Source organism: Lagopus leucura, unplaced genomic scaffold (assembly GCF_019238085.1).
Source record: "Lagopus leucura isolate 7727_CA_CO unplaced genomic scaffold, USGS_WTPT01 Super-Scaffold_100036, whole genome shotgun sequence".
NCBI lineage: Eukaryota > Metazoa > Chordata > Aves > Galliformes > Phasianidae > Lagopus > Lagopus leucura.
In genome coordinates, this window is record NW_024962285.1 from 105,096 (window position 1) to 132,883 (window position 27,788).

At 43.4% G+C, this 27,788-nt stretch overlaps 1 protein-coding gene across 1 annotated transcript in view; it reads right to left on the reverse strand.

The window, feature by feature from the left end:
• MUSK (muscle associated receptor tyrosine kinase) overlaps positions 1-25,025 on the reverse strand; it is a 45,090-nt gene extending 20,065 nt beyond the window's left edge. Inside the window, exons 1-7 of the mRNA XM_042882866.1 lie at positions 24,947-25,025; positions 21,447-21,573; positions 18,547-18,698; positions 17,639-17,766; positions 16,993-17,134; positions 3,149-3,273; positions 1-160 (exon numbers count right to left, since the gene is read on the reverse strand). Coding sequence (XP_042738800.1) covers positions 1-160; positions 3,149-3,273; positions 16,993-17,134; positions 17,639-17,766; positions 18,547-18,698; positions 21,447-21,573; positions 24,947-25,025 — 913 coding nt within the window. The remainder of the gene's footprint in view (positions 161-3,148; positions 3,274-16,992; positions 17,135-17,638; positions 17,767-18,546; positions 18,699-21,446; positions 21,574-24,946) is intronic.
• Between the last annotated feature and the right edge of the window lie 2,763 nt (positions 25,026-27,788).

Genomic DNA, 27,788 nt, shown 5'->3' on the forward strand with positions numbered 1-27,788 from the left:
CTGAAACACTGATGGTTGCGGCAGCTTTGGCAGCACCGAAGGTTTTGCTGTGTTTGTTGGTAGCAAGGCAAGTGAATAGGCCAGGTCGGGTGACGTACACCTGCAGCCTGGAGTCAACCACTCTGTCCTTCACACTTTCTGCTATAGATCCTGCAGAAACCTAAGGGAACGAAAAGCCCATTGCAGTGACATTTCCAAAAAGGCAAACAAGCAAACCAAGAAAAAAGGGAAAAAAAAAAACAACAAAAACACAAGAGATTCATTACTTTGCGATAAGCTTGGCAGAGAAAGATGAAGCAAGCAGATGAAAGTGGCAGAGAGCTGGAGCCGCTGGCATTATTTTGCTGTTTTCATAGCTTTCACAGACAAAAGCAAATGTTCAAGACTTCTAGTCCACACTTCAACAGTACTTTTGGAATTAATTTTCAGTTCTAGAGATCTCAGTTTTTCATGGCTAACTGCTCCAAGGACTTAACCAGAAGATTTCATGTACTCAGTGGAGCACAAAATGGCTTTGTGCACCCAAACCTGGGTATAAGCAAAATAGCTGTGACCTGACTGATTAAGGCAGCCTCTGCCACAACTTCAAACCAGCAGTGAGCCAAGCAAATGCTCTGTCTCCAATGCTCTAGTAGATACACACATTTTCTTCCCTCCTGCCTGGAAATGTGGAAGTGGCAGCAGATGTGGTGATATTGGTCAGGTCTTTCCCCAGTGGAGAAATTCTGAGGTGAATGAACTTGGAGCCTGCTGATTTTGGCAAGTCAGAATTGTTTTTATCTTAAAGCCTTTCCTGCAACTTTGGCCCTTGTTAAAATCAAACAGAGCACATCAGGACTGTGCTTCGCAAGGAAGCAGCATACAGAAGCATTGCCTGCTCTGTTCTTCATACCACTAGGAAGTATCAAAGGGAAAAGTGGCCATCTGTAGGTTCCTCTGGTATGTCTTGGCCCTAAGGACAGTGAAAGTTGTGTGTGTCTGGATCTATCCAAGCAAAGTGCTCTATCTACACATCTAGCAGAGAGGTGAGACAGATTAATCTGATCACTGTGGAAGCTAGTGGAAGCATGTTTCAATGAGATGTCTGTCTGCTTCCAAAGTTGTTACTGGTAATAACTAAAAAGCAAGAAGGAACACATCAGTGTGGTATCTTTCTTCAGGAAGCACATTGTTTTCTCTCCAAAAAGAAAATGCAAAAAGTAATACATTTGTTCTGTTCCACTCCAGCTCAACTCAAATGTATGGAAAGGAGACTTGCAGGAGAAGAAGTAACTAAATCACAGGACTAACACAAGTACTGTAAATACTGCATCAGAAATGCATGGCAGGCTGGTCACAGTGCAAAAGCAGGGAGCAGGGATATTTTTTGGCGTTATGCTGTCAAATCAATTCAGATGAATGAGAACTCAGGATATTTTCACACAATTGAAGAGTTTCTCTTTAACTGTATCACTGGTCAGATTTATTTTTACAAGTTTTTCCTCACAGAACCTAGCCAGCACTGAGCATTATCTGCTGCAATCTGAAACAATTCCCCTGCATTCAACACATTTGTTGCTCTTCTACAGTGCCCCAGGTCCAGCCTGGGACCCTCTATAGGATTTTGCACAGCAGAGGCTTCTCATGCCAGGAACCCTGACCATGGAGATCTGAGATCATTCTTCTCAGCTTGGTCCAAGAAGTACAGAATGCTCCATGTCAGCTGATGGAGTGAACAAAACAGGAACTATGCTTTCACCAGCAGTGACAAATCAACCAGCATGCAGCTCTCTACAGGAGTCATGCACCAATGGGAGCTTGGCATAGCAGGGTCCTTCCACTCCTGCAAGAAACAATTGAAAGCAAGGAAGGTGAAGAACTGGCTGTCCTAAAATATAGGTCCTTGAAGCTCTGAGGCCCCTTGCTCTTCATCAGCCTTCTGAAATGATACAAGTGAGTTCCTCATCTTTCTTGTTTCCTCAGCTACTCTGAAAACTATGGGCAGGAGCATGACCTTGTAGTCACTGGCAGGAGTGGATAAAAAGGGTTTGGACAATGTGCATGGTTAATTCAGAGTCTATGGCAGCGGCCAGTATGGAAATCTGGAGGATGGACACAAGGAGAGGGACTACCTACCAGTCTGAGCACAGAATATAGCATAGAATATAATATAGCTGTATTACAATAGCTTTAATTTGGAAAATAACCATGTAAGACTGGAGAATACAAAAAGTGTTGTCGGAGATAAAGAACGTGAGACAGCCTGCAGAATAGCCCAAGCTCCTTAATGACATATTTTAATAGACGGAGAGAAGAGATATGGAGCAGGGCAGGAGTAGCCTCCTGAAGTAAGAAATTTCTGCAAGAGCATCCTTTGGTCCTGTTGGACAAGCAAGCCAACAGGAATGCCCATGGCCAGCCATTGACCAGAAGAATCACTGAGAAAAAGAAGAGGCAAATCACTGGTATGCACATAGTTGCCTCTGCGGCACTGTGCTCCAGGCCACACAACTTTATGAAAGCTCTTGGAAGACCATGGAGAATGTATAGCATGGCCATTAACAAACATGAGCAGGCTGGAGGAAATCCATGTCAGAAAGGTGTAGGACGGAATCCAGTGTTGCAACTACTGGAGAGCTGCTACTGTTCTGGCATACAGGGTATGCTGGGAGTCAGGGGGCTCTTCAGTCCAACTGAGGAGCACTGCAATGTCTTATAGGTGGGCATTAAATTGGGTAAATGAAAAGGAGGCACCCACATTAGATGGCCAGGATGATTAATCCACAGATCACTTTCCTGTGAGCACCAGATGGTTTTCAAGTTGCAGCACATTCTGCCTCAAAAAAGATTTTGCTCTATTTAACTGCCTCAGCTTTTCTTATTTTGTCAGATAAGCCATTTTGTCATGTTACTGTCATCATATTAGGACGAAGGCCAGGAAAGCTGGCTGTAGAAATATTTAAACTCATCATTAAGTCCTCCTAGACACTCTGGCCCGGGAGGAGCTTGCAAGCATCTCAAACATCCTTCAACTCTGGCATTCCAGATCCTACCCATGCGACACCTGGAGACAAGGCAGAGCATTCCATAGAGACTGTCTCAGAGTGATTGAACAGCAGGCACTACAAAGGGCAGAAACGGGAACTGGGGACAGAAAAGCAACACTTACAGCTTTTCCATTTTCCAGCCAGGTGACAGTGGGGACTGGAGCACCTGCTGCTGTGCATCGCAGTGTCACCATGGAGCCAAAGGTGATGTTTTGGGATTCAGGAGCCTTCAGGATTCTGGCAAAAACTGTGGGAGAAGACAAAGGCACTGTGTTAAATGGGTGCTTACAGCTGAGGCTGGTCTGATGCAGGGGTGTCTCCTCCCAGTACATCTCCAAACAGACCACAACCCCTCAAAGAAAGCTGAGCAAAGTCCTGAGGAACAACAGTCTTATGAGAGGGACAAAGAGAAGAAATAAAGTAGGCAGTGTGGTTGTATTCCACACATTACAAACCAAGATTTTAGCTCTGGAAATCTATACACAGCCCTTGTTCACAGGAAGTAACATGCAAAAACCACCCAGATGGCCTGCAGTGAATAGAAGGCATATTACAATTTGAAAACACCGAGGGACCCGCCATGGTGGTAGAGGTTGGGGGTCAAGTAGGCTCATCAGTGTGACTGCAGCAATTAGGACTCACCACAGAGCACCACAAGCCCCATTATTTTCCATGCCATGACACGCCTGGGTAGTAAGCTTCTATCACTTAACTATGGGGGCAAGGCCAGCAAAAGCTTTGGGAAACTAAGACTGCACGGGACAAGAAGGTCACTTTTCACCTCCACTGCTTCTTCCATGGCAGTCAAGTTACTGGACAGTCTGAAGCCAAGGCCTTCCCCTCTCCAAAAGGATTGCTTTACTTTTTTGGTGAAAAGAACATCTTACAAATTTTTTGCTGAGCAGGTGTTTTAATCCAGAAACATGGACCTGACAAGCCTCCACAAGCTGTATTTCAGCTGCAGCATTTGGACGGCACAAAGGAAAACAAAGAAGAGAATCATTTCCTATGTGGAACATCTGAGTTCTGACCCAAAAATTTCAGTGGAGATGCCTGAATGTGTGTACAGAAGCAGGATGGATAACTCTGTGCCATTTCTTACTCTAGTTTCCCATGCTGGAGACTGAGTAATGCTTACTTTCTACCTTCTAGGCAGCACAGCAATGACTTAAAATCTCCATCAAAAATTTTAGAAAGTAAAAGAGTTTATTTTGGCATTCTTCTGCAAGGATTATATTCTGTTTTCCACTTCAGCTATCCATGCAGCTTCCCTTATCAAAATATCAGGCTACATTACAGTCTTTTGCTTTCCTGTTTCCCCATTGCACCTCTTGTCATTGACGACTGTTTTCTCCCATTTTCCAGATGCATACATCCCAAGCAGAGAAATTAAGCAAACAATAATGGTCCTGACACACACTGAATGTTTCTCCTGATAGAGACTTCTTCAACAGCAGAAAAGCCTTCATCTGCAAAATTTCAATGGGACAAAAAAAAAAAAAAACAAAAAAAACTTTCCACATAGTCTTTCCATTCCTATTTGGACATGTGAAGGCTGAACTTTGTATTAACAGTGCACCCAAAGTCAGTTTTGTTCACAGATGTATAGGCAACAAGGGGAGTGCATTTCCTAGAAACTTTGCCACTCTGGGAGCACACCCATTCAGTGGATTCCTGGGCAGGAATTTTTAGGAGGACTAAATTCAGCACTGGTTGGTTGAGTGATGGGGCAGGAGGACACTTGCTGGACTCCTGGCTCCCTTACACTCGCTGAGCAGCACCCCATGGATGCTGCTCAAAGGGGCTGGCGTGGGACAGAGCCCCACTGCAGGTGAGCAGAGCTGCGGTGCCTGGCCAGGGACTTCTCTGAAGAATAAGCAGCGAAATTAAGCTTTTGCCCAAGGTTTTGCTCCAGGTCATTAGCATTGGATAGTTGTGAATTCCACCCTGAACACCATAAGCCAAGCTCATGATTACTTTCATACTTCTTTTGGAAAAATACTAAACTTGTTGGGCCGGTCCTCTGGCAGCAGCTACATGCACATGGCTCCTGCTGAAGCCAGCACTTCAAATCCCAAAGCCAGAATACAGCCCTTCAGGCTTTTCTCATGCTGCCATTACCTGTGCAGTGTGCCACAGGGAGCCTGCCCACACAACAACCTTGTTATTCTGATCCAGCCTTGTTGATGCCAGAGCAGCAAATTAACAGCATTGCATTTGCCACTGTCAGACACAGACATTTGTGCCATCCCCTCTACCCACTGATCTCTCAAAATCTGCGTGGAACCTTCAGACAGGAGAAAGAAAAAAAAATCCTTCAACAGTGGCAGCAGGTTCACGGTTAGGGAGCAAAGCTCTATTATGCACAGGGAGCAAGATCAAGTGCCCCAAGTGGGAAGGCCAAAAATCTGAAATTGGCTCCTCTGGTTCCCCAGTGTGTATGGAGCACAATACCTGCTGCAGCAGCTATAGCTCTGTTGGCTTAAGCACAGCAAAGGCAACATATCAGGCTACTCCAGCCTAAACTACCAAATATGAGGGGAGAAAACAAAGTGACAGTTATGTATTCCTGTATTTCTGGTGTTGGCTGCTCACCAGGTCAGGCTGTGTGCTAGTATCTAGGCTCACCTTCCATCAGTGCAAGCAGGGGCAAGGCCACCAGGGCAAAACTGAGGTCTGTGCTGGCAATGGCATTAGTGATGAAATCTATCATGGAGCTAAAGGGAGAAACCCAGCCCTCAAAAATATGTTTTTTTTTTTTCCACTGTCCTACATGACGAAATGGAAGAAGTAAACAGAAGAAAGAATCAAAGACCCCAGTGGTGCCAAGCTAAGCAACCAGGAGGCATGGAGAGATGAAAAGCAGGAAGAGGAAGGAACAAGAAATGGCAATAAATGTTTGTAATATTCACATTATTTGCTGGGCTTAGGACATGGTTTTGTTTTCATTTTACCTCAGAATGAAAATCCCCAGCAGTCAGATGATTTCTGACACTTCCACTACAAGTCCTCCTTGTCCAAATCCTCCCAAACGTGGTTTTTACCAGGACTTTCCCTCATTTGGCAGTATCATCACAAGCTATCAGCAACCACACAGTGTCCTGAGAGGGGCGAGCAGGGTGAGAGAAGAGGGCTCTGTTTATTTACTTCTATATTTCAGCAAAAAATGAAACAGAATGCCTCACTCAGAGGAGCTGGAAATGAAATCTTGCCAGCTCAAAGTCCAGCCAGCATGCTCAGTTTCACTCTCAAGCCCCCTAATAAATGTCCTTTCTTTTACAGTCCTGCTAAATGATGTGCTGCAAGCCACGGGGCTTGCTAGGAGGCATCTGTACCACGGCCAGCTGCTCTCATTTCTGAGAATTAGGTAACATCATCCAGTCCAAACAGTAGGGCTTTAACCCAGTCACAAAATTTTTTGTGCTATAAAAAGATTAAAGCAGTGTCCCCCTGGTTTGAGCAGCTAACTCTTTCCAGGTGACTTCACCCTCCCTCTGCCTTTGGCTGAGCTGTCTGTCATTTCCACGAGATTTTGGCCTGCTCAGGCCTGTTTTTCCATGAAAGCTGGCTGGATTGGGTTGCTGGCATCCAGCTGCAGCTCTGGTGGGCTGTGGCATTCAGGGGAGGGCCAAGCCATGCTCAGAGCCCAGCAACCCACAGACACCATCAGCTTCAGCCCCATCATGTCAGGACACCCGTAGTGGGTGAGTTTTGCAAGTCCTATTGCTTGCTCTGCTGCATTAAACCCTGTTAAGCATGGGTATGTGGTGGAGCTCTCTTCACACCTCCAATGGTGTTGGTTGAGCCTTGGCTTCCAACAGAACGCAGCCAGTGCTTGCCAGTGCATGTGAATTCAGCCAGCTGGTGAATGTGGACACAAGTTCACTCTTCAGGAGCTTGCTGCTGGTGCTGGTATACTGTAAAGCATGCCTGATAGTCCAACCTGAGACAGGGCCACAGAGAACTCAGCTCTGTCAGAAACCACAAAGCACCAGTGGGTGCTGGCTCTCTCCCCGTCTCAGCCTGGCTGAACACATGAGCAAGACCTTCTCCGTGCTGCAGGATCTGATATCCCAGCCTTCCCCGCTTCCCAGATAGTTCTGCTTTTATCATAAAAAGTAGCCTTTGGATCAATATTACAGTTACATGCTGGATGTTTTTGCCTGCTAACTTGCACAGTGCAGTGAGTGAAGGTCACCTCTGTGTGTTGGGAAGTGGTGCTCTGTGCTGCTGGAAGAACTGGCACAGTACATTGCCTCAGGAACCTCCCCTGATAGAAACACCTTGCCAAAGCCTTTGCTCTCTGCAGTAGTCATGTATAGGCAGTCAGTAACTAGCCTGTAAGCATTTCTTAATTCATGTTTCACAGTGTTTTGGTAGCTCTTTGGTACCTGAAGCATGACAGATTTATATGACTCCTTCTCAACAGAGCTGTTCTCCAGGCTGGGACTTCACTTGCAAATCTGCATGAAATCATTTATGCTTGCCACCTATATGCTCTGAAGGACCATAAACTTCTGCCAGTGTGTTTGCAGGCTTTGCCAATAAGAAGTCCAGCCATGCAAATCCCCATCCAGATTTATTCCTTTCACATCCATTCATTCATCCTGACAAACCTAAACCAGGCAGCCAAGAAGAAGTACTAAGCAGAGGGGCTGTGGTTTCTGTCCCATCAGTGAGAGATGAGTGGAGTTCTGAAACTACATTCATAAATACACAGAAAGCTGAAGCACTTGTATTTTCTGACATTTCAAATGAATCCCTGTAAAATCCCAATAATTTCTGAATACCAACCCTCAAAATCCACCACACATCTGGCTCAATGACGAGTATGTATGCACAGCTAGCAGCACATTGAGACCCAGGCTGAACAAGCCTGGCACAGACCTGGTAGTTGGCATGGTGGGCCTGGATCAGAGCTCAGAGAACAGATTCTTTAGCAAGCACTACCAGCAGATCAAAGGCAGGTTCTGTGCACAGCTCAATGCATACCTCCATACAGGAACAGCTCATGATGTACCTTGGCTGTTGCTCACACCCTTCCAGACCCTCCCGAAGTTTATTGGGCAATGATTAAACCCTGAGATAACTGTGAGGTCAGTCTTACTTTGATCTTTGAGTAACTCTCATCAAAACTGCAAATTTAACTTTTGACAAGCCTAGCAAGTAATCACAAAGAGGAGTAAATTGCCACAGGCAAAGTTAGTATGAGACACTTCCACTTATCTCTATCAAATTTTTACCTATTTCTATTTAATCCTCATCCAAACATGCTTATTGCCAGAGAACAATGGACATATAAGTTATCCAAAAGAGAAAAAAAAAAAAAAAAAAGATAAAATGTTGTAGAGACTGAAGAGCGTACATAAACTACGTATTATTTGTAAAAGAACAGGGCTACTAAGCATTGGCCCCAGATACAGTTTGCACAGGGCCATAGGCAAGTGTTGCTTCATCAGCCTGTCCCCTTGGTACCGCTGCCCCTCTGCTGATTATCATGCTAATCTGGAAGGAGAACCAGATTTGAATTCTCAGCACTTTCTATGAATCTCACAATCTCCAAAGCCCTTCTGCCTCCTGATACATGATTTGAGAGGTTTGGGACTTTCATTAGGTCTGAGACCCTCTGTCTAGAAATGCACAGCACAGCAATATATATTTACAACCGGGGTCCTGAGGCTGTACAACAACCCTGTGAGATGACAGCCAGGACAATCCAAGGTTTGCATGGGAGGGAGGTGGAGGAAATCACATCATCTTCATCCTGAAGCATATGCCTTCAGATTCTCAGCTCTGGTGTCTAATATCAAAGCAAGTTTTTCTTATCCAGGAAACAGCCTTCCAAGGTAGCCTTATTCTAGGGTGAGCTCCAAGATTAATGGATAGCAGGAAAATTTGCTTCAGCAGAAGGCCTCCCTGAAAGCTAAATGCACAGGTCAGCACAGGATCTTCTCATCTGTGAAAGGCTTTGCATGGCTTGTAGATGGAATCCTAAAGCAGATCCTGCAAATATGCAAGGCTATAATAATCAGAAGTAAAATGTAAATAGATAGCTTATATCCTGTGTAACTATATAAAACCTGTTCTGTATGACTGTCCATTTCTATATACAGAGCAAACACCAGATTCAAGGACAAGTGAGGATAACACGTTCAAATTACTTCCCAAGGAAATGAATAAGGAAATTCTTTTCATGTCAGTGCTAGCCTTATAGATGTGCAGTACTTCCTTTTGTCTGTTTCAAAGTGCTGCCTGCAGTGGCAAGTGGTTCTTCTTGCACATGGGTAATTGCAAATGGCGTTTCCCAATCACAGCATCTACGATATTCATGATCATTCCTTCTTTTGATTGCTTGGTTTTCAGTTCTGAAAACTCTGTCAGCCCATCATAATGTAAGTTAATCTCATGACCTTATTCTTAACTTCCGATTTGAGATTTCCTTTTCAGTTTTGGAGCTGTGCAAGGACTGGTCTTATACAGCGACACAACGCAGGCACTTTCATTGGGTAGGCATCCTAGAAATATTGTGTGACAACAGAACTGGTGCTACCGCTAGGACAAGATCTAGCACCTTACCATTTGGAAGAGTAGTTGCAAGTGGTAAAAAAAAAAATCATCTCCCACAAGGCTCCATGAATAAGAAAGGTGGGAGAAGTCACTGGGGGGTGACCTGGGGGAACAGCCTTGAGAAAAAAGGATATTGGCCCAAATGTACCATACCAGAAGTGCACATTCAAAGAGATTGTATAAAATCTCTTTACTGCTTGGAAAACCTAACTTTCTATATGTTCAGACGTATATCAGTTTCTCATATTGAAAAGGCAGTCACTTGGGACAGCCATCTCAGCTTGCTCTGGCTCCCTTAGCCTCACAGCTACAGATGTTCTCTGTCCTTTACTCCCTTCATTGTTGCACACAAAAGACATGCTTCCCAGCTACCAAACATAGGGTAGAGAATGACAATTCTTGCGATTACATGAGAAATTCATATATGTTTCATGTGCCTTTCCAAGCTCCTTGTTGGAAGAGAGAGGGTTTTTTTTTTTTCAGAAAGAAGAAGCAAGCTCAAAAGTCCATTAAAGAAGAATTGCTGCTAGGAGCCTTGTGCTTCTAGGTGCCTGCCTTCCATTTCATCAGCACAGGAAGTCATCAGCTAGAGGCACAGGGAGGAACTGGGAGGCTCTTGAAGGCACAGAGAGGCACCTTGTGCCCATACCACACTCCTGCATGACACACTGAATGCCTGTGCATTGCTCCCCAGGAGGTCTGGGACTGTTTTCTTTCTCCTGTGGCCTGCCCCATTGCCCTGTAATTAGGGCTATACACATATCTGCACCATCTGATAACCTCAGGATGACGATGGTTACTTCAGTAGGCAGGAGGAGATTTAATGAGATATTCTGGAATTTCAGTTCTGCCCATTGCCACCCTGCTGAGAACAGTCAATTACACTGTGTAATTACAGGCAAGCTCAGCTCTGTTTTCCTTCCCTTCAGTGCTCTCTGCCCCCACACCCTATGCAATTTTTCACAGCAACCTTCAGTGTACTCTGCTTATTGCCATAGGACACTGCCTGCAGGCTCATGCAGCTGCCCCACTGCCAGGAGGCAGGAATTATTCTCCTGGGAATGTCCAAATAATGTTCACTGTTGGTATCTAAGCTTCCCCATGGAAACTGAGGCTGATGCTTAAGTGCAAAAAAGCAGGCTTATGCTGTCAGTATGCTTCTTGGCCATGGATCCATTTCCATCTTGCTCAAAATGCTCTACCCTGGGAGACGGCATAGACAAAAAGTCAGATTTCATGGCAATAGCCAACCTGTAGGCATGGCCACAAGAGTCAGGATAACAGTGCCGATTTGCTATCAGTGTGATCCCTTGGTAACTCCCTTTCTATGCAAAGAAGCGTCAACATCTAAATGTAGAGCACTTACTGGATGGTACATTTGGAGGCAGGTTTCATTTGAAATCAAACTTTTCTCTGGAACGTGGTCCGTCTAAATTGACAGATACACTAAAATGCATCATTTCTTTCTTGCGATTATGGTGTGACTTTCTTATCTTCTGATTTATCTGTGATACAAATTTGTCCCAAGGCTTCAGAATCATAGAATCCCAATAGAAATAGAAATAGAAAACCCAATGGCATGGGTGGAAAAGGACCATAATGATCATCAGAAGAGGCTCATAAAACAGATAGTGCTTACTGTCATTAGCCAGTAGTAGCTAATCAAACAGCTAAGGCACTGTTTTCTGATGTCCTCTAGCCTGCTGTCTCCAATTGTACAGAACAATCTAAGAATGTTAAACATCTGGACTGAATCTACTCATACACTGGTAGATCCTATTCTTTGAAGGATGATTCTCCAAGGAAGATTTTCCTATTTTTAAGACTGAGGCAGTTCTCACAAGTGGCTTATAGGGGAACATTTTTGTGGCCTGTGGCAGAGTATTATTTTAGTAGCTAGTAATAAGCGGTAATAAGCTAGTAATAAACTGCGGGCAAGAAAAGACTTCTATCTACCAGGACTGGAACACAAAAACAAACATCTCAGTCAGAGTAGCATGAGGAGCATTGTCTCTACTCTTGTTATGATTCGTTTCATTTCTGTGCCGTCCACATAGTGTGGCAGAGGAAGAAGCCAAGTAGGAGCATTTCAAGAGAAGGATGAACCAAACTGTCTGGATTAAGGATCAGCAGCTCGCAATCAATACCTGTGTGTAGCCAACAGGAAACTGCAAGGAAGATTTGACCCAAACACGTTATGAAATCCCTGGAGGATCCTGTCAGCATCTTGATGAGAGCACTGCATCTTCCAGCACTTGTCCTAGCTAATTCTTTTGTTTGTTTCTTTCTTTCCCAGTGGATTTACGATTGCTGATTTCCAGACTTGCCCTTGTACAGTGATGACTTCAAAACCAAAGCTTATCACACAATATGCTCCAAAAATCCCGAATTCTACAACTCTCTGGTGCCACAGGCTGGAGATCAAGTTCAGCTTCATGTAAATCACAAAATGGAGGTGCATCTAACTGAATACACAGTTGTCCATCCACGTATTCTTTCTGTTTAATTTACACCTTTATTTAAATTACACCTTACTTATCACCTTTTTCTTTGTTATTTGGGATATTAAGCTAAAAATGTGTTACTGGGCAAACTGGGAATGGTGGGAGTTTCAGTAACTGGGTGCAATGCTTAGACACAACGTGAATGTTGCTCACCTTCAGGAGAAGAAAATCTTTTTTTTTAAAGCTAAAAAACACATTGAACAAACATCATCTTCCTACAGCACAGAACCTACACATGCTGCTGTTGAAGTGGAAGGGAACATCTCTAAAGGGCATTTGACCTTGAATTCTGTTAGTAAATGATTTACCTCAACCCTTTGTACATGTTAACAGCAGTTACACCATTCATTTACAGAAAATGGTTTTTCTGCAGTTGGTGCTATAGAAATAAATTATACTGTTTCGGAAGCATATGGTTTTCACTTTCACACCTCTTCTATAAACATCTGTTGCTTCTAAGCTCTACATAATTTGTGGCCAGTTTTCAATTTTTTTTCTGAGACCTTTTTGTTTTGAAGAATGGAGACCGTATGGGACAGAAGTTCGCTCTACCTATTCATGAGGTGGCACTTTGCTTCTCCCAAGGGGAGCAGGAAGCATTCTCCAAAACAGAAATAAAAGCTCTGCCAAAACACAGAGCCCAGATCAGGTGATGAGACCTGAAGTCACCAGGAAATAAATTGTTTTACTGCTGATTTGCAATACGAGCTTCTTACTTGATTCAGAAATTTGGTATACTTTGTATATTGGTTATAAGAACCACATCTGAATAAGACAGCAAGAAGGTAAAGAAAAACCATTCTGAGGAATTTTTTCCATGTTAAAAAAGAAGGAAAAAAAGAAAGGGCAACAGGACGTCTTCTCTCTCAGACTCTCAGAGCTCTCAAAGAACAACAAGTGTGCCCAAAGTGTAAATATTCTCACGCCTCTTACTAGGCAAGGGTTTGTAGCTTCAAATTTATCCTTTAAATGTCATACAATTTATACATAAAGAGTATGGAGAATGTCATTGTTACACATGTCAAGCCATGGGCACTGCCAAGGGCAGTAAAACCAGAAGCTGAACCTGATCAGCCTATGTACAGCCTTTGTTGGATTGGTCCTATTAATGGGCTGGGTCAGTGCTACAACAAATACCAATGAAAACTGAATATTCCTCCTGTTCTGCAGTTTGTGTTACACAAAGAGCTGTGTACTGCATGAAGGGAAAAGCCTTGGACAACTCACTAATACTGCCTAGCGTGCAAACCCCACAGATTTCAGATGTGCAGATGGGGGGCCAAGAAGTACATTCTTGGCACAGCCCAAGAGCTCGTACCTGGCCTGCAGTTTCCATTGACACCACTGGGAATATCTGCACTTCAAGGCACCTCTCTGTGTTACTGAAGACAATAGCCCTTCTCCTATTTATTTCCAAAGCAGTGATCTTCAGGTAAAACCAGATGCAACTCCTTAGCCAACATCTTGTCAATAAGGTTTACCCTCTGAATATATGCAGGAACTACAAATCACATAAGCAAGTGAAAACTTCTCCCAAAGCCCTGAATCTAGCATTCATCCCGGAGTCTTTGAGCCACAGATTCACTTTGTGCATTGGTATAACAATCAGTAGGAAATTTGTATAGATGCTGACTAACGCCTTGGCAAGCTACTACTTCACAGTGTACATAAACACTCTTCTCTTTTAGGGTTAGCAGAATATTCAAAATTGACCATGTAGTGGTTAAACTGCTAGTTAGCAAAATTATTAAGATAGAAAATGAATACAAAACTACTGTTCAGCTATCACCAGGAAATTTAAACCACATTTCCTGACAAGCAGAAAAGATGGTAACATTGTTCCTTTGTCTCAGTGGACACAGTACCTTCCTGTAGCCACAACTGAATATATATGAGTAACTGGAAGCCATCCTCACTTGCTAAATTTAACAGGGTCAGCAAAGGGGACACTGTTCAATTCTTCATCTTTGCAGAGCAGAAGGCTTCCCCGTTCTCCCTCTCCTGCCTGCTCCCTGCTGTCAGCAGCCAGCTCCATGGTGATCATGTTTCTGTCCCTAGTGGATTATGCTTTTCTAAGAGGACAAAATATTTCACAGAATCATGGAATCATTAAGATTGGAAAAGACCACTAAGACCATCAAGTCCAACCCGAACCCATCCTCACCATGCCCACTAACCATATCCTTTACTGCTACATCCACAAATTTCTTGAACACTCCAGAGACAGTGATTCCAGTACCTCCATGGGCAGCCTGCTCCAGTGCCCAAATACTCTTTTGGAAAAGAAATTTTACATAATATCCAGCCATCCACCATCACTTATACAAACATGGCTTTGCCTTGAACTTGGAGCAAAGGAGGAAAAAGGCATAGTCTGGATGGACAGGCTTTTTCAACCCTTTTGATTAAAATCCTGACCCAATTCTGTGTATCAAGGTTCATTAACTGATTAGAGTTCACAAGTTCGTAACATTTCGGAGCAAATGAAAATAGCAGCCTTTTTTTTTTTTTGAGGTACCCATGTAAAGGAGCATGTCTGCATGCAATCCTGCAAAAGCTGGATGCCTCCATGCTTTGAACTAATTGCAGGACTAGCATCAAAGCCATTAAAATCAGACAGAAAATTAGAAACCTCATTCAGAAATCAGGACCCGCCTGATCTCAATTTAGCTAGGCATAAATATTTGCACTGCCTTTTGAATGAACATCTGCTTCAGGATTAAATATTCATGGCCATACCTAGTCATTTCATTTTATTAAGCCACACTATGCTTGATAGTAACTTCAGCAAGTGGTAGCACCAAGTTTTAAGGAAAAATATTGTTGTATTATTGCAGAAAAGCAGCAAACAGCATGTTTGCATGAATTTTCTGAACACAGAGCTCAAATTAATGCTTAGAGAAGGCAGTCTAAAGTGCAATTTTCTTGCTTTAGATTATTATTGACTTGGATCTATCTTAACTTGTTAGCATTGAGGGGGTAGGAACACTAAAAATAACAATAACTTGAGTGAGCTAGGCTATAGAAGCACGAACATGCATGCATATACAGCTACATGCACACATCTGTATGTATCTGTAAATATTCATGAGAGCTGATCTAAAATACTGGGAGGGGAAGTGATCTGTGTACACAGCAAGCTGCAGTCAGGATTATTACCTTTGGATTTTGGGAGCCAAAAAAGTAAAACAAACATTCACCAGACTAGTTTGGGTGGCAGCCTGAAACAAGGTCTATTATACGGGTGCCCTACCAGAAAAACCAAGGCGAGCCTAGAGAACAACATCGCTTTGTTCACAGAACACATGCAGGGAACATGAAGGGATAGGTTGTGCAGGAGCACTGAGCTCCCATTGGTTAATTAAGAGCTAATCTTTCTGCTTTTAAAAAGAGCATACACAGACTCTCCTTTGCAAGCAGTGTATTTGTAGATAAATTTGCTATTCCCTGAATTAACATTCAGCTGTATAATTCTGGAGACAGGGACAAAAGAAGGTATCGGCCTTAACGGCCCAGATGTTGGTGCAGTTCTAGACCATTTTTAGGTTCCCAAATGCTCCAGTAGGCCTGAGAAATAAGACCCCAGTGACTGAGGCTGTTTGCATGGACCAGGGCAGTCTCCAAGCACTGCACTGAGCGTCTGCCTCAGTCAATTCTTGCTGAGCCTTGAGCTGCTCCATCAGCATCAGGGACAAAGCAGAACCCAGACCCAGACTGTTCAGCCACATAGTCACCTTGCCTCATCAGGAGCTGCACAGCTCTGAATCTAGATTAGAAATAGCTGCCTTTCTATTTTCAAGCTATTTAAGGAATTTCTAACATCCTTCAGTCTGCACATGTAAATATTATTAAAAAAAAAAAAAAAGGGGAAGAAAGAAAATGATTGCATTTTTTAAGAAAACAGCAATCCTACAGTGATTTGTAGCTGAATCTAATACATCTGACCTCCTTCCAGGAGACAGTCAATGGTTCTTTTAGAAACATGACTGTACCCTGAATAACCTCTAATAGACTAAATGTAACCTCTACAATCTTTTGAGAATTGGACAGATGCCCTTCTCTACATTTTGCTGTACAGATTGTTCAGTTCTGAGTACAAAACAAATGTAAGCTCTTCTGCTGTGTCATCCATCCCTCTTTTGGCTTTGCAAAACCTTGCTTAACCCGGACTCTACTTTAGGATCCAGGAACACTGAGTGCTTCATTGCCTACATTTGAGTGCCCCTGCAGCCCACTGTTCTCAGCACTGGGAAACTGAATATGATTTATACCAGAAAGCAAACACCTTCTGTAAATAAAAGAAGGACAGAACACATAAAGACCAGAAACTGAAAAATCAAATTGGTATTGGGTTTAGTGGGCAGAAAATGTGCAAGTCCTCAAAGAAAACATCTTTGTTTAGCTGAAGAATCAACCAACTCAGACGAGAAATCAAAGGGAAAAGGGAAGGATGTACACATAATGCTGCAAAATGATGTGCTGCAACTGTCTCCAACCAGTCTCTTTACAGCAGTTTTCCAAAGCCATAAGCTTCCTACTTGTCCATCTCCACAAGTCAAACAGTGCGCTGGCGGCACCTTCCAAACAAGAAACAAGCTGATTTCTTGGAACGTGTCAGTCAGAAGGGAGAATCAGTTCCTACTCAGACCAATTTCCACCAGACCCACAGCAGCTGTGGACAATGACCCCTTCCCCATCAAAAAGCACTGAGCATTAGTGAGGTCAAAAATCCTGTTTCTTACCCTCATTTCCCTTCCTTTCCCTTCCCCTGCCTCTTTGGCCACCCTAGGATATTTTTGTCAATATCAAACTGGTACTTCAGGTTAACCCAACTTAGCTCTGTAGTCCCATCAGGTCAGCAGATAGAGCTGGACCCCGACGCAAGGGTTACTCACCTTCCACAACCACTGTTGCAGGTTTTGAATAGGCACTGCCCAGGCTGTTTCTGGCTACACATCGATACTGTCCTGCATCTTCTCTCTGAACATTGTGGATCCTCAAATTTCCTGAATCAAGAACAGCAATGCGTGCATTCTCCTGCCAGAGAAAGGAGGGCCCAAGGTGAGAATTTTGTGTACACCCTGCATACAAGCAGCACCAAACGTCCTCTTGCAAAACTTGGGCTTACATGCATAAAACTGATTTCTGCTGCCCTGTAACTAAAGAATCTGAGCTCAGACCTTCCTGTTCAGCACTGTCACAACACACTAATCCATCTTTATTTCTGCAGATCAGTGAATTACAGCTTCAAAAGGGCCCTCAGTATTAGCCAAGTGGTTCACCTGAGTGCTATTTATGAAACACTGACAAGTGTAATTTGTAGCATTTAGCCATGCTTAGTAGTAATAAATGAAATGTAAAACTTCAACAAACAGAAATTATTGTGAGTGTAAGCATCTATAAGATCAGCCAAGGTTTTTCTAAATGATTTCCTCCTAGAAAGAACTTGGAAGAGCTGTAAGTGATGTTAATATTTAGTCACAGTAACTTCAGCAAATAGCAATAGCTAGTAGCAATAGCAAAATTTCATTCTCTGTTCACCTTTACCACTGTTTCTCCTTTGATCCATGAAACAGAAGGTTTTGGATTCCCCATTGTAGTGCATGGAAGAACGGCCTTTAAACCTTCTATGATTTCCACATTTACAGGCGGTCGGGTTATTTTGGGTCCTAAAATTTGAAAAGGCAAAACTTGAACTGAAGGTAAGAGATAAAAGAACAGGACAAGTTCAGAGTCATCCAGCAAAATCCCCTGCTGCTTTCTCTTTGCGTTGCTGTAGCCGAAAGATAGATCCTTGGTAGGGTGTGAGCTGCTTTGGAAAGTATAACCCTTCCTTAGTGCAGCAATCAAAGTTGCAGTTTTTGGACACAAAAACAGCTACCTTGCATGCATCCTTTGTTTTCAGGAGTGGGGTTTGACAGCCATTTGAAGTAGGACCTAGGCTGAAGTCCAGATCCAGATAAGAGCATTTCCAATATTGAAGAATGTTTGCATTCCAGGTTTTGACATTATTTTTTTTTGCATAAACAATGCCTTGTGTGAAAGTTCAGATCTGGAGTGAATTGTTTTTAAGTGATTCAGCCTTGTCTCTAGCTCAGCAAGAAGGGCATGTAACCACAATTAATGGCCCTACATGAAAGATTTGTGACCATGTCAGTAAAAATGATAAAGGATTCTTAAAGAAAAATTTTAAAAAATCAAAAAAAAAATTAAATTATTCAAACTCCATTAAAGGTAATGTGCGGAAAATTTGAACTCTTTTTGCCCAAAGGCAAAACATAACTTAGTCTGCACTCGCTGGCAGGAAAAAGAATCCCCTGCTCACCATTTTGGGGGAACTAAGTTTCCTTCCATGGTGTATCACCGAGCCAGCAGAGAAGCATCACCACGTGCTGGCTCCAACCTGAGGGCAACTGTGGGGCTGAGAGCTCCTCTGCTTTCCCACTTACGCATTTTGACTTGCAGAGCCCCGCAGCTCTGGGCAGCTGCACCAACCCCGTTGTCCGCCGTGCAGCAGTACACCCCGTCGTCACTGTCCTCCACGCTCAGGATGGTCAGGAGCTGCCCGTTCCTCTGTATGCTGTACCGGGTGTCAAACAGCCTGTGGAGCAGAGCGCAGGTGGTGAGGAGACTATGTGCATATAGCCTGGAGAATGCACCATGAAAGTCAATTGGTTTTACTTCTTATTTTCAACATCTGCAGACAAGGAAAGGGACTGAAAACATCAAGATGGGCCTTAAAATTCAGTTTGGGCCTCGCTAAACCAAAGAACTATTAATCACAGAATTGATAGGGTTGGAAAAGACCACTGAGATCATCTAGTACAACTACAGATCATCCAGACTACATATAGATGGCCACTGGCATGGTGGCAATGCTACTTCCAACAGGTGCTGGCATCTGCCATTCTGTCCTTTCAAGGACAGGCACGAGCACCAGTAGCCTTAATGCAGCTGAGTCCTGTTTTTTGGGGGGGGAGGGTAGCTGGAAAAGAAACATCGGGGAAAAAAAGAAACATTCAAAGACTAGAGGATGAAAAGTTAGCTATAGTTTAATGACAGCAGGATTTAACCTGGAGACCTCAGATAAATGCAGAAAAGCTATGAAGTCAGAGCAACAAAGGGATGGGATTTTGCAGAGAAGCCCGTGGAGCAGAGACGACTTGTAAACAAGAGAATATTGTGCATGCATGTACATGTTAGAGAGACAGGGAGGAGAACACACAGTGAGAAAGCAAGAGGGCTGCTCTCTGATTTTCCTTGCAAAGCTGGAAAGATATGGTAAAACTTTGAAGGATGATTTGCATAACGTTTCATAATTCTCTCCCTCTTTGACTTTCACAGTACCATGCAACTCACTCCAACAAGTGGTAGCAAAATGGATCTGACCGGAGCACTGTCTCCCAGTCTGCCACAAATCCCTGAAGCCTGAGGGGGGGCTGCTGAAATACGTACTGCAGCTACTGCATAATGTCTGTGCCATTGCTGGTGTTACAAGTTCAGCTCAGTTCAGAACACACCACTCTACTTGCACAGGTTTTTGACACCAAAAGGAACACACAGAGGATCTTCCAGAAGATTAATGCTGACAGTAGCCTCCGTCTTGGCACTTTTCCCATTGAAGCCGCATGTTTACATACTGCTTTGTTTTGGAGGTTAGCTTAGCTGTCTGTTCATGGTACTTTGACCTTGGCAAGAGAAGAAAATTTCGTAAATAAAACAACCAATATTTATTGCTTGCTGTAGTTAGCCCCTTTGAAGTCTGCTACACACACACATAAATATACTTTTCTTCAGAAAAGAAACCCATGATCTGATCCATTTCTATTGTGCAAATACGTTAATCCACGTTCTTGGAAAGTAACAGATATTTTCAGCTCGCCTATTTCCCTGCCACTGGTCCCAGCTTTTGTATCCACCAGCACCAATTGTGAACACCAGCACAGATTGGTGTGTTTATCTTCTGAAAGAGAAAACTGAGAGAAAACTGTGATTTTTCTTATGACTTTATGACAAAAAAAGCATGTAATCTCCCATGGTCCCACGTGAATGACTTCCTCTGCCAGATTTGACTCTCAAGCATGGTGTCATGAGTGGGAAAGGACTTAGGAGAAAGTTGACCTGATCTGGAAATAACATCCGTGGAAAATCAGACCTTCACCTCACATTAAGGGCAGTAAGAGTTAGGAGAGGACAAGAGAGTTAGAAGGAGGGTTTTGATCAGGTTCTTCTGCAGGTGGTAAATGTGATTTCTGAAGGCAAGCATGCTTAAATGTAGATATCTATTTTTTCTCATTCTAAAATTGATTTCCTGGCAGTAAGAACTCTTCCTGCTGTTGATTTGTCTGAGTCTTCTGAGTCAGCAGATCACAGGTGTCTTCAGTCTCCAATCCTAGCAGCAGAAACCACACTGAAGAAGACTATCTGCTTAACATGGAGATCACTCATGAGGAACAGATCCCAACTGTGCTATATAGAGAACATTCTGTAGCTTTCCATTACAGTCATTAAGAGCAAACAAGAGAGAGAAACCAATGTGAAGATATCCAGTAGATATGATGTGATTTCAGAGTTGGATGACTGAATAGAGTTTACTTTGCAAGAGCCTGTCCAGATCAATGGGGTTATAATAATGGTAGTCACTTCCATAACATGGTCTCAGTGTTGCATTTTCAGAGGCATCTTGATGCTTCATCTTTAATATATGACAGAGTAAAGCACAAATAATTCATCTAACATCAAGTGCAGAAGTGAACAAGAATTGCTTGTTGCAGCCCCCTCCTCACAAGGTTTTAAGCATAGTGTAGACGTTTAGGCAGCCAGATCTGAAGTTCTGTTCAAATACACAACATCATACTCCTCTGTCAAGGAGTGAACTGAGGCACAGAAAGAGAATTGCATGTTTGTAACTGGAGAGCAAATTCCTTGCATTATTCATAGCAGAAACCAGCCATCTCCAAACTCAACATGTGAAGTTGTAAAGGATAGATTCTCCTAATGTAACAGAATGAGATTCAAAGAAAATTCAAGGCCACAGACTACCATTACCAATAAAGACAGACTGAAAACAAGACAATGTCCAAGAAAATGGCTTCCCAGAATTACTTAATAAAGCACATAACACAGCAAGAGGTTGGACTCCCTGCCCTGAGTACTGATAGCAGATTTCTGTTTTTGTTGTGGCTGACCACATATCCAGGCAGCCCCTGGAGTGCTCCTACCACTCCTTAAGGAGTATAATTACAGCCACACTCCTGTTCCTCACCGCAGACCCTTTTGATGCTTCCAATGTCACACCTTTGTTGTGGAGGAAAGCCCTGGCCCTGAGCAGTCTAAGGAGGCTCCCTACCTGATGGGAATGCTGTTGCGTGTCCATGTGATCTCCGGCTCTGGGTCTGACTCCACCACACACACGAATTTGGCAACATCCTCCACCAGTGCATCCACGGTTTCCAGAGGAGTGCTGATAAAGGGGGCTGCACAGAGAGAGAGAAAGCATGAAAACCCTCCCAGTGCTCGCTGGAGAGATGCGGCCAAGGAAGTCAGGCCCCTGTAATTTGCCCTGTGACTCTTTGCTATCACAAACTCTCCCCTCTGCTCTCTCGACTGGGCACTAGTCAGATCAATCTTATACAAGACTAATTTTTACCAAAATGAGGCTCTTAAAAGCCCATCAGCTCTTCCAGACTTGTGGTGTGACTGATGCACATCCTCTCTTTTTCTCACCTATTCTAACCAAGTAGCACTAGGGTTAAAAATGCAGTGCCTGTGTCTGACACTTTTATCGCAGACTTGTGATCACAAATCATTTGAGTGTATCTTTAGAAACATTTTCCTTCACCCTGGTGAAAGTCTCTAAGAAGTGTTTGAAGGGATATGCCTTGTGAATTGATGGCAGCCTTTGCACCCCAGTGCACATGAATGACTTTAATTGAATGGCTGTGTGGAACACGCATCCAATATTTGCTGGGCTGTATTTCATTGACAGCTGTGCTGAGGTGAGTGAGCTTCATGCCATGTTCCTGAAACACTTCCTTGCAAATGTTCAGCAAATGCAACAATCTTCCTGTTCCTTGCTTCCTGAAGCAGTGTATGGCAAACTGTTTTCTCATGGGAAAACCCTTCCCATACTTTGTCTGCTAACTCTCCTCAGTACAATGAGATTTAGCCAAAAAACACCACCAAATTCTCGCCTCCTGCTAAGAAACTAAAAGGTACTCCAGCATAAGAGACTGATAATAATAGAAAGCATTAATAGAAAGCATTTAGCCTAATGCTTTTTTTAATTTACATAAGCGTAAAAACTAGAATGTCTTAGATTTCGGTTGGAATGAAAGTAAGGCAAGAAAGAATGGACTTCCACCACCAGTTTTACAAAGGTACCCTGACACCTTAAAAACGTCATTAGCACAAACTTGCCTCAGTATCATTTCTGGATTATATGACTTCCTATTGCATAGAAAGAAAAACTTAAAAATACAGTGAAGGTGGTGCTAAACATTATATTATTAAATGTTAATTAAAACACATCTGCATCAGATTTGTTCTTGAGATCACCACTTCAAAGAGTATCAGGTTTCCATTTATTGGGTCACTCTAGGTCATACTGAATAGAAGTAATCATCCACATGGCATCCCCAGATGAATTGCATCTCAGTGAAACCAAGTGGAAAATTTTCAGAAAGCCTAAACTTCCCTGCAACTAGCAGCTGCCCTAGGAGAATAAATTCTACTGATGGTTATCCTGTCTGCCTCAAAGGAGATGCTGTTCTTTCGTGACTGAGTTTATGAGGTTTTGATGGAATTAAGACTCACTGAAATAGAGTTTTATTATCCAATTTTATACTGTACATTTTTACTGCTGTTGTCCACATGCCTTGATCTCTGGGATGATGCTTTTTTAACCCTTAGAAACGTAATGTTTGCAGTAAAAAAAATTCAAAGCAGCCAGTTTTGTAATTGCATTGTCACAATGAAAATGGCAACGTGATAAATAATAAAGATAGATTTGCTGTATGTACATGACTGTTCTGCTCTTTCAGCCAAGTGAGTCTATTTGTTTTATGTAGTGAATAAATTAATTAGCAACGGATAAGTACTTTCACTGTTTCTCCTTAATTTTACATATGACGCAATTATTCTTAGTGATGTTGTCCACCTGGCATCTCCTGACAGCAAAGATACAACTCTTACAATAGAGTCTTCATGGAGAATGTTGTCCGAGCTGGCCATACATCAACTACAGTTAGAACAGAGAGGGAATTTTTTACACCTAGCTTCCTAAATTCTACAGCCTCAGGGAACGACCGTGACAACAACACTGTGTAATTCTCTTGTTTGTTCTTTTATTTCCCATACTAAAATCAAATGCATGGCCAGCAGGGAGGATGAAGGCAGTACTCCTTTCACTGAGGTCAGAGGAAAGGGGATACAAGCCTAGAAGTCATACGGCCTATCTTCAGGATGTAGGAAGCAGTGGAGCACACCGCCATTTTGTCAGTGTGTGGTGAGAGAGCCCCAAAATGGTTGAGATGGTGCCTCCTCACAAAGGCCATCCAAAAAGCCTAGATATCAGCATCATTCTAACCTTTTCAGGAAAGCAGTCAAAACTTATGATGCCTTAATGAGCAGATTTTAATGCAGAAAAATAAAACATTACAATATGTATTTATCAGTATAAAGAAATAGCATTATGTGCATGCATGGGGGCTCTCTGACATTTTTAGTTAACCCTAGGGGATTAGGTAACACTGAAAATCAATTAAGCAGCACATCTGCAAAGCCACTCTGGTACCATTTTTCTGGATGTCAGCTGTAGTTTCCCAAGATAGCAAAATGATCCAACGGCAGTCACGGGGCCCATGGGAAAGCCAAACCCCATGCTGCACCCACCCACCAGAAGCTACTGGGCCATTTGGGTGTGGGTAATGCAGCTACCCACCATGTTTTAAGAGCAGATGCCTATCTCCTCACTGCACTGTGCCACCAGGCTAGGAGGCAATCACACTCCTTACTGATTCTCTTGCCCACCTGATCCCATCCTATGATCACTTTGAAACAGAGTGAGGTTCGCCAACTTACACTACTGCCATATTAATAAGTTGACATTTTGACTTTAAAAATTTTCAGAAGAAGCAGGTATTTTTCCCCATTTTGAAGCCAACCTGATTTCCATTTGTAATGGGTGAGAGCAGAAATGCTGGCCTATCTGCTAACCCCTGGACTCCTTTTTGAGGTTTACCTTGCTTTTTTTTTTTCCCCTGAAGCTGCATAGCCCTGAATGCCTCCTGATTACCACTGTGGAATAAGTCCACAAGAATGGTAGATCCTGAACACAAGTGTTTATGTTGGCACCTAAGGGACTTTAATGAGCAGATAATTTTTCAGTTCATGCATTGGCTGAATGTATGCATGTATGCAAGAGAGCAGGTCAAGGCAGTAACTCTCTGCTTCACGTAGTGGACATGTTGGACATCTGTAGCCACGTACACATGCTATGCAGATCTCAGAGGGCTGTCTTTAAGCTGTGTATCCCCACAGGTAAACAACAGTGCTGGCCCTGTGCTCGGCAGCAAGCTTTGTGACAGGACATATCCATCCCACCCAGGCTGAACCCAAAGCTTTCCTCTTCCCATTGCAGCCAGACTCACTGCTATCCCTCCTCCTAGACGCAAGCTATTCTCACCACCCCTCACAACAGCAACCAAGCAACTACTCAACAGACAAGCCCAAAACCAGTAGACTTTCACACATTTTTGGTAATGCCAGTCATGCTGTCCTCCCCACTGTTGGTGGAAATGCCTTCCCCTTACTGAAACCCCCCGTTGGAGCAGAGCCCTTCCAGCAAACCTTTCTGAAGCGTCTCGGCCAGGCTGAGGGCAGCAAGGGTGAGGACGTGCCCCAGGGGCACCACCAGCAGATCTCTCATCTCTGGTCCGGACAGTGTCTGGCAGCATCGGGCCAGGCCAGCACGGCCCCGGTCCCACTGCTGCACGTCGAGCTGTCCTGCTAATGACGGAGCAGGCTCTGCAGCTCTAAGTATAATCAGGAATTCCACATCCCAGCAGCAATGATGGACACGGCCAGCTGGTGCGTATCCACTTCGGGCAGTGTGGAAACGTGGGGCTTGTGAAACAAGAGAAAGCAAATCCCTCCTGAATTCCTTCTAAGCAAACAGTGGGGAGGACAATGGGTGAGAGCGTGGCAGGGCCATACCCGATCCCAGAGCTGGGAAAGCAGCAAAACATTTCGCTCTGTGATGTGTATAAGCAGTGCAGGAAAAAGTGCTTTCCACAGGGCTTTCCTTCAGCTTTGTTCTGCTCTTTTTCATTTTTTCCTCCCCTGCCTCTCATGTGTTCTGCCTCTGTCTTATTACAACCTTTCATGATTCACTGCAATGTACCACCTGCTCCCTGCTGGTGGCATTACTTTTGTTAACAGATATCTTTGCTGCAGCAGGAGGCTGGCACAGGGGAGCTGAAAGAGCTCTGTCAAGGCTGTCATTGGTGTTTGGAAACTGCTGCAGCACAAACAGGGCAGAGTCTTGTCCTGAAACAGACAGAAATGAGTAGGCATGTTCACAGAAGGAGGGAAGAAGGAGTGCTTCACTTCATCAGCAGCAGCTGGCCCAGGGGATTTGGGCACAGATGAAATATACACATTGGGTGCTAGCATTGCTAATCCCTCAGAAATACCTTAGAATCCAAGTGGTTTCTGCTTAAAGCAACAGATGGACAGTCAGAGCTTTCTTCTGAGCTCTAGAGGAGCCGTGGGCTTGAGGGCATCTCCTCACTCAGTCTGCTGCCTCCTATCTCACCAGCCTGCATCATACGATCTTTCGCAAAAATGTCAAGTCCTTTTTGGTTCATGCTTTTCCTCTGTAAATATTTATATGAACAGCTTTTGCAATCAGTCTTCCCTGTGTGGGGCAACATCTGTGTGAGGAGAAGGGGAAACAATGAATACTTAGCTCGGGAGAATTGGATTGATGGTGATGCCCCGGGAACATGACTCCAGCTACTTTTCATCATGTTTTATCAGCAAAGCGGATGTGAGCTTGGCTCTGCAAAGCACTAAAAGTCCTCATTTGAGGAAAGGGAATGTGCGGTCATAACATATCACAACACAAGGTACTTGGAGATCTCTGGAATTTCCTTTATTTTGCTGAGCCTCTGCATCTCAGCCACCTATTAGCAGTCGTTTCTGCAAAGAATGCGCACATCCCTGTGGTGGTCTCTCTGAGCAGCCAGTGGAGCAACACTGGACATGACTGTGTCACATTCCCAGAGGTTCAGCACAACATGATAATGGCAATGTGAGTTTGGGCTGGTGGAGAGTGAAGGCCCCCAGACAAGTATTCTCTGTGCATGGATAAAAGCAGAAACAGTCAGTGAACATATGTTAAAGATCTTCCAGGAATTCTGGAGCTAGCAACAACAAAGCGAAACAACAAGGCAACAACAAAACAACAAAAGTCCTACCAGGGAACAGAGAAATCCTGACTTACGGATGAACTTACAAATATTTATTTTGCTTTGTTTAAATCCAATCACATCCAATTAATCTATTCCATAGAAATGCAACCTGGTCTTTTAGGGTAAAATTCTCTGACCAAACACTTCTACATCACTGGGTTCCTGTCTGGGCCATGTCACAACGGCCTTTCCCTTTTATTGGCTGATTAGAGCATTTAAGTATGACATTGGCTGCAATGGCAGTTAAATATAAACAGCACTTTGGCATTTTCAGGACGATCAGATTGCTGGTAACCTCTCAATTCCTCTGCATTCTAAGATTTTATAAACGACTGTAGTAAGCTAAGCTGCTCCAAACTGAAAAAAAAAATGCATATTTACTCAGTAAACATGAGCAGAGACGTGCAAGGTAGGGTTACTTTGTTCTCCAGCTGTGCATGTGCAATAGCTGATGGGCAACACATACTGCAAGCTGCTGACCATCTTTGTCCATCATGGAAAGAAGCCTCATCTTTCTACACAGGGGAAATGAGTCTAACATGGGACTGTATAGACTGAAATCAGAAGAATGAGAACAATGAGAACACCAAATTTCCTTTGATTCCTAGATGTTTTCAGGCTTAGCTTCTTAGAATAAATGTTCCTTAACTTTTTACATCTAGCAGTTATCCATGAGATATTTTGTTGTCATTTTTTTCCCAATAAAACTGAGATTCATAGAGTCACACAATCATTCAGATTGGAAAACACCTCTAAGATCACCAAGTTCAACCACAAACCAACCCCCACCATGGCCACAAACCACTTTCCTCAGTGCCACATCTACGTGTTTTTTGAACACCTCTAGAGACAGTCACTCCACCACCTCCCTGAGTAGACCATTCCAATGCCTCACCAATTTCACTGAGATTCACAGAGTTTAAAGCTAATTATTGTTGCTGTTTGCAGCCGTGCCTCCAGGTCTCTACTAAAATGAGGCTCTCAACAGCTCATACTGAGAAGCAATCCTTGGCTTGCAGGAATTGCAATTCAAGCTGTGTTTTCATCAGCCAAGCTTTCTGCACTGCAAAGGGATGCACAGGAAGTCCGTGCATGAAATCCAGTGTGCAAAGATAAGGTGTGTTGGTGTATTAATTCATTTTTCTCTTTGCTAAATGTTTTCAGGGTTATTTTTAATAACACATGGTACTAAGTCATAGAACCACCAAGGTTGGAAA